Raw genomic sequence first — 7000 nt, forward strand, 5'->3', positions numbered from 1 at the left:
TTTATCCGAATGTTTATTCATGTTTTCATGTGATAGTTAAGATGGTACCCATTTCTAATGCAATTCCATAAACAAAATACTCCGTATTCTTTGGGATTCTCCCTCTTATACTATTCCATAAAACCAAAATACTCCATGTATTAGTATTATCCAGTATTAAGGATATAACAAGTACTACACAAGTCGAATAGAACGAAACCTTAGTAATACGAGTTAACCAACACAAGTTGGTGGAGTTGGTGGGGAAGACACCTTGTGACTTGGAGATTATAGGGTCGAGCCCCCTCATTAACTGCGTAATGCATGCATGGGAGTGGCTCGAGCATAGACTTGTGTAGTTGGGTTATTTAATTAACCTGCGATTGGTGTTGTTTCTGTATGGTTTCTTCTTTTTACCAAATAAAAAAATGACTTAGTATATATATATATATATATATATATATATATATATATATATATTGTTATTCGGAAGGAACACTACAAGAGGAGGGATGAATTGTAGTATGGAACTTGCTAGCCAATTTTGCGGAATTATAAAGAAACTTAAAGCAAGTACAGAAACAATGCAAGAGAGATTTTACGAGGAAACTTTTTAGGCCCAACTAGAAAGAAACCCTCCACTAACTAGGGATTTCAACTCAAACTCTTTTCACTAAAGACCAACAACTTTGTTACAAACCTATAAGGAACTCCGACTTTACATGAGTTCCTCTACGAACTCAAGTTCCCAACAGTTATTTCCTCAAGCAATTACGCTCTCCTTGACTTCCCTAGAAGTCTCTCTGGACTCTTAGGCTTCACTCAAAGCCTCTCTTCTTCTCTCTCATAAACTTCAATCAAAGCGGACCCAAATACAACAGGAACTCACTCAACTTCCTACCCCAAATTTGATACAAGAATTCACTCAAACCATTGACCTATTCCCCATTACAAGAGTACTCAAACCCTTTACCAACTCCCAAAATACAGATGTTTGATAATTTATTAAACTCTAATATGTAGAAAGTGTTGGAGTTTGTTCCTCCAAAAAAGGAATGCTTCAAAAGAATGAAAAACCAATTGTCCCACATTGATAAAAAACCCACATACTACCTTCTTTATATATTGCACTACCCTTTAATCATTTGTTTAAGAGTGCTTGAGAGTGGCATGGGTGGTCACAACACACACACGCGCGCGCGCCGGGCCGGGCTCGGGCGAGGGCCTTGGGCCTTGGGCCTTGGTACTTGGCGAATGCGGTTCGCGGGCGTGGGGTGGGTTTTGTGGACCGGGTTATTCTTTTTGGTCAAGGGCAGTTTGATTAAGTCAGGAGACTTAATCAACCCACTAACTGGAACTGTTGGAGTTTTGGTCAACAGCCGTTTTGTGACTGTTGGAGTTCCCCATTACTCCGGTAACTTCTCCACTAGCCGTTTATGGCTGTTACAGTTTCCCAAAAACTCTCTATAAATTCATCATGTTTTTCCACAGAAAACACACAGAAAATTGGTTCTTCTCCTCTTCTCCGAAATAAAAACACAAAACCTCCATTGTTCCGGGCATTGCTTAAGGGTGTTCTCAATCTAGTTCTTCGTCGTACACCGAAGGATTGGAGTCGTGTATCCCTGGGGGTCGGTTGCTACGAGTCCGCGTGTACTTAGCGGGGCAAATTCGACTTTAGGGCAGTGATTGGTGTCACGCCACGACATTGTTACAGATAAGCTTGTTCTAATTATTGTTCTTATTAGTCATAGTTCCTACAGAAAGTGAATAACTGTAAAGGAACTCGGAACTGACATGAACTCATAACTGCTGGAACTGACTTTAAACGTGGAAATAAAATCCTGTAACATTATTCCACAGCCACAAGGCATATATACACCCTTTAATGAATGAGGAATTGAAGCTTCATTTTATAGAGGAAGAAACCTTAACCACTTCCTCCACTATCTCCACCACTAACAACCACCAAGTCCTGCAATTAAGACATGATCCCATGACTTTATTCAGTAGAGTAAATTCTGGAGTGAAGGCCAATCATAACCATAATTTCCATGATCTCCTATTCTTTCTCCACCAACGTAGGTTTTTCCAAAACAATGTTTTTTATTTTCTAAAATAAAACCTTTCAAATCTGATTTGAATAAAATAGAAAATAAAGTTTATTAAATAAAATAACTAACAAATCAGATTTTATTTTACAAAAAGATTATTTCTTATTTATTTTATTAAAAGCGAATATTTAAACACATAAAAATACAAAAGATATTAAAAACAAATCGTAAATTAAATGGGACATTATTAAAAACAAAATGTAAATAATAAATAAATAAATAAAAGGTATTAAAATCAGAAGTAACCTAAGCAAGATTTTATGAAAATTATCTTTTATTTTAAAATCCTAACTTAATAGAGTTTTAGTGGGAGATAAATACTCAAAGTCAAAGGTAAATCCCAATCACCTCAGCTTCTTGGACTCGGCAAGGTGTGTTCACGGCATTGAAAATTCGATTTGCTTCTTCTATATGGTGTTGGCTGCTTTCACGTGGACGTCTTTCTCCCGAGTTTCCGTTATGCTCCTCGCCGTCAGATTGCAGTTCCACCATGATACTATACCTCCCCAAAGACGGCGCCAAATGTTGTGGGATCTTTTGTGGTGATGACGTGTCACGCTTTCCTCGGATGTATCAAGTATGCGCTGGCACGATCTTCCTGCAACCTGGAAAACAAGAATATTCCGGTAGAAATATTCCCTCCGATGCCTAAGTAAGTATTGGATAGAGAGAGAAGTAACTTGTACAGAGAAGGCAGAGCATAGATAGTTTAAGGTGAGTGGGAATGAATTGAATTCCCCTTTTTACCTTGGGATCTGAACGATTTATAAGACTAGGGTTTTTGGGAATTGGTCCCAAACCGGTTTAGGGCATGTGTCCTTTAGAGGATGTTTTAGGGCTTAGTGTGCCTTTGTATTTTGGGCCTGCTATAGATAGTTTGGGGACTTTATTATATCTTCCGAGGGAGAGTTCGTTAAGTGTCTGTCTAGCATGTGAGGGCCATGTGTCGCTCTTTGGTAGGTTTTGGGTGGAATCCCTAATCAGGCCACATCAGATCTGGTAGGTTGTACAAGAGGATGTTGCTTCTCAAGAAAAAAAATATATGAAGTACGTTTTCAAATTACAATTAAGGGATGGAACAACATATGAGGTATCTGCAAAGCATCTTATTAAAATCCTCAGTTTAGAAGGCGAGCAACTAGGCACCATTCGCTACCCTTTCAATCGATGTGGTCATTTAAAGTATTTATTATTGGCTATTTGCTTGATCGAGTTGGTTTAGATGTTATAGAACAATCTTATTACATTAAAATGTATGTGTGCGTTGAAATTGGAACATATATTAAAATGTAGTACGTGCACTTTGATTTTGGGATATATATGTATATAAAATACCAATTGTTGTTTTATATTTGTTATACAGGTTGCGATATTCTACTATTGTTGTTACAGGTTTCTATATTTGGTGCAAGCCACTCTAGGTATAGATAAATAAACTAAATTTTTGTTCCAAAAGAATGGGTCTATTGCAGCGAACATATTGATGTTCGTTGTAACAGACCCATCCTGTTGTAGCGAACAACAATTTGTACGCTGCAACAGGTAGGTCTGTTGTAGCGTACAAATTGTTGTTCTCTGCAACATGATGGGTCTGTTACAGTGAACATACTGGTCTTTATTTTAGCATGTTTTCAAATACTTGTTGCAGCGAACACGCATATGTTCGTTGTAACAAAGTACTTTATGCAACGAACAATATTCGCTGCAACAAGTACAAACTTGTTGTTGCCCCCCGATTTGCAATATTCGATGTACGCTGCAACAAGGGTCTAAAAGCCCGCCGCAACAATAATTTTTTCTACTAGGGTTGGTGATGACAACCAATACAAACAAGATGAAGAAAACTAAACTAATAAACAAGCATGCATTGGTTTTGTGCACAATCTCTAATAAAGTTGCTGATGACAACCAATACAAACAAGATGAAGAAAACTAAACTAATAAACAAGTATGCTTTAGTTAAGGACACAAACTCTAATAAAGTTGGTGATGACAACCAATGCAAACAAGATGAAGAAAACTAAACTATTTAACAAGTATGCATTAGTTAAGGACACAAACTCTAAGTCTAATAGTTCACTCATACAATTAGACTTCTCTTCTTAAGTTCCCTTCACTTCTACAATTTCTTTCAGGAACTTAACTTCTTCTTATATACATCTTCAGAATCTTCCAATTAAATGGTCCTTATTGACCTTCATTACTTGTTCATGAACATCTCAAAAATACACAATTAGTTAGATGATTATCATTTATTCATAATCATCAAAACACTATATTACTCAACATATACGAGCACTGCCTCTCGCATAAGGTGAATTGTTTAACCAAATTCATGTGGTAAAATTAGGTCTTATACATGCATAGCAAAAAGTTTATCTCAAAGGGTGGTTTGGAGCTTCCCTTGTTTCAAAATTGAGGTCTAGCTAAAATCTCATCCATTTTAAGGCATAGCCTCTTAAAGGTCAGAAAACAAGAAAGTTGAAATTCAAACTATGGATTCATGTAAGATCAAGATAGTTTAAATGCTGTTGAAATTGAATCATGTTCACCAACTCAAGATTATTGTGCAGTCAATTGCATAAGGATGTGTATAATTAATTTACAAGAAGGGGTTCATCCCTTTAGTATTGAAATGGACTTTTATAAATTTGGCTAAAAATCCTATTAACAATTTTCTAATAATATACCTAAATTCTAATAGTTGATATATAAATAACGCAAAAGTCAAAATTATTACAATTATCTAGAGACTAAAAGATAATGATAGGATGTAGATGAGACACCGCACCCCTTTAACCACGATATCTCACACCAAGCACTTACCATCAAAGTCCCATCGGGAAAGTGATAGAAATGCACAAAATTCATCAACCCAAAATTTGCTCCCACCAAAAATTTATGCCAATCAAATCAGTCAAACAAAACACACATCGTTAAAACCAAAGATTATATATTTTCCCTGAGAATCCAAATCACCACCTTACGCCAATTTTCCCTGGGTCCCATGTCTAGTCTCACCTTTGACCAAACCTCCTTTTCTTTTTCTTTTTCTTTTTCTTTTTCTTTTTCTTTTAGTAATTCAAATAAAATCCCTTATCACATTCTCCAACACCACCACCACAACAACCACTATTGGGTATTTTGGTAATTATGCGATAAAATGTCACACGTGTGGGGGTCCCCAAACGTCAGAATATAAACCCCTCTCCCCTTCTTCCACTAAATTTCAGCTCCAATATTTCCGTTTCCCATTTTTGGTCTTTCTCCCATTACCCAATTTCCAGTTTTCCCGATTCCTATTCTTTTTTTCGCGATGAGAGAAAAAAGAATTCCGGCAATGGTTCCGCTTGAGCCGTTAGACGCTGCCGGAATTCAAATCCCATATTATTTTCGGTGTCCAATTTCGCTTGAATTGATGCAAGACCCGGTTACCGTTTGTACGGGTCAAACCTACGACCGTTCGAGTATTGAGGCCTGGGTAGCTACCGGGAATATTACGTGTCCGGTCACCCGGGTCCCACTTGCCGATTTTTCGCTTATTCCTAATCATACACTCCGCCGTCTTATTCAAGAGTGGTGCGTTTCGAATCGGTCTTTCGGCGTTGAGAGAATTCCAACACCGAAACAACCGGCTGATCCGTCGTTAATCAGGTCTTTGTTAAACCAGGCTACTTCCGTTTCCAACCCGGTTCACAATCGAATTGCCGCGTTGAGACGACTCAGGGGTTTCGCTCGTGACTCGGAGAAGAATCGGTCTTTAATTGCCACACTCAACGCTAGGGACGCACTCGTCTCCGTGTTGTTCAACTCAGATGAGTTCGAGTCGTCCGAGTTGAAACACGAATCGCTCGCCCTCCTCGCCATCTTCCCTCCATCGGATGCCGTTTGCACGTCGATTGCATCCGACCCCGACCGAGTTGGTTACTTGGTAAGTCTATTGTTCCACCCATCTTCCATCGATGTCCGAGTCAACTCGGCCGCTTTGATTGAGTCGGTGATAGCTGGAACCAAGTCGGCAGATCTCAGATCATTTATCTGCACCTCCGACGAAATATACGTTGGAGTCATCTCGATTCTCACAAACCCGATACCTTCCCCACGCGCGTTGAAAATCGGGGTGAAGACGCTCTTCGCCCTTTGTTTAAGCAAGCAGCACCGCCACAAGGCAGTTTCCGCAGGTGCAGTGAACGCGCTAATAACGCGCCTTACCGAGCTTGACAAGTGTGACTGTGAGCGCGCACTTGCTACCGTGGAACTCCTTTGTAGAATCCCACAGGGGTGTTCCGCATTCGGGGCCCACGCGCTTACCGTCCCACTATTAGTTAAAACTATCCTTAAAATATCTGACAGGGCGACGGAATACGCCGCTGGCGCGTTGTTAGCACTCGCCTCCACTTCGGAGAAGTTGCAAAGGGAGGCGGTCAACGCAGGAGTCTTGACTCAATTGTTGTTGTTGGTACAAAGCGACTGTACTGAACGCGCTAAAAGGAAGGCACAGATGTTGTTGAAGTTGCTCCGTGATTCTTGGCCAGACGATAGTATTGGGAATTACTCTGATGATTTTAACTGCAGCGACGTCGTTCCGTTTTGAAATTGAGAATTTTTTTTTTCCTTTTTGGAGGGAGGATTTTTTTAGACATTTGATTATTATTTTGATTTAATTGATTAGGAGTTATTTTAATTATAGGATTGATGGAGGATAGAAAAAAAATATTGGAAGAGAATTTAGTAGATTTATTAGATATTTGTAGGGGATGGTACAGATGTGGTTTTTAATTTTCGTGTATGTAATTTTATTTTTCCAATTCTAGAAAAAAAAATTGTATCTATTGCATTTTTTGTTATTTTAAAAAAGTATTAAGGTCACCTAATACAAAAGGTTTCGAAAGAATTATGTATTCAAA

The 7000-nt window shown here is 38.6% G+C and overlaps 1 protein-coding gene across 1 annotated transcript; it reads left to right on the plus strand.

The window, feature by feature from the left end:
• The first annotated feature begins 5330 nt into the window (after positions 1-5330).
• LOC110782639 (U-box domain-containing protein 26) lies at positions 5331-7000 on the plus strand. Its single transcript, XM_021986818.2, has one exon. The coding sequence runs from the start codon at positions 5410-5412 to the stop codon at positions 6685-6687; it is 1278 nt and encodes a 425-aa protein (XP_021842510.2). The 5' UTR covers positions 5331-5409; the 3' UTR covers positions 6688-7000.

Source organism: Spinacia oleracea, chromosome 4 (assembly GCF_020520425.1).
Source record: "Spinacia oleracea cultivar Varoflay chromosome 4, BTI_SOV_V1, whole genome shotgun sequence".
Lineage (NCBI taxonomy): Eukaryota > Viridiplantae > Streptophyta > Magnoliopsida > Caryophyllales > Amaranthaceae > Spinacia > Spinacia oleracea.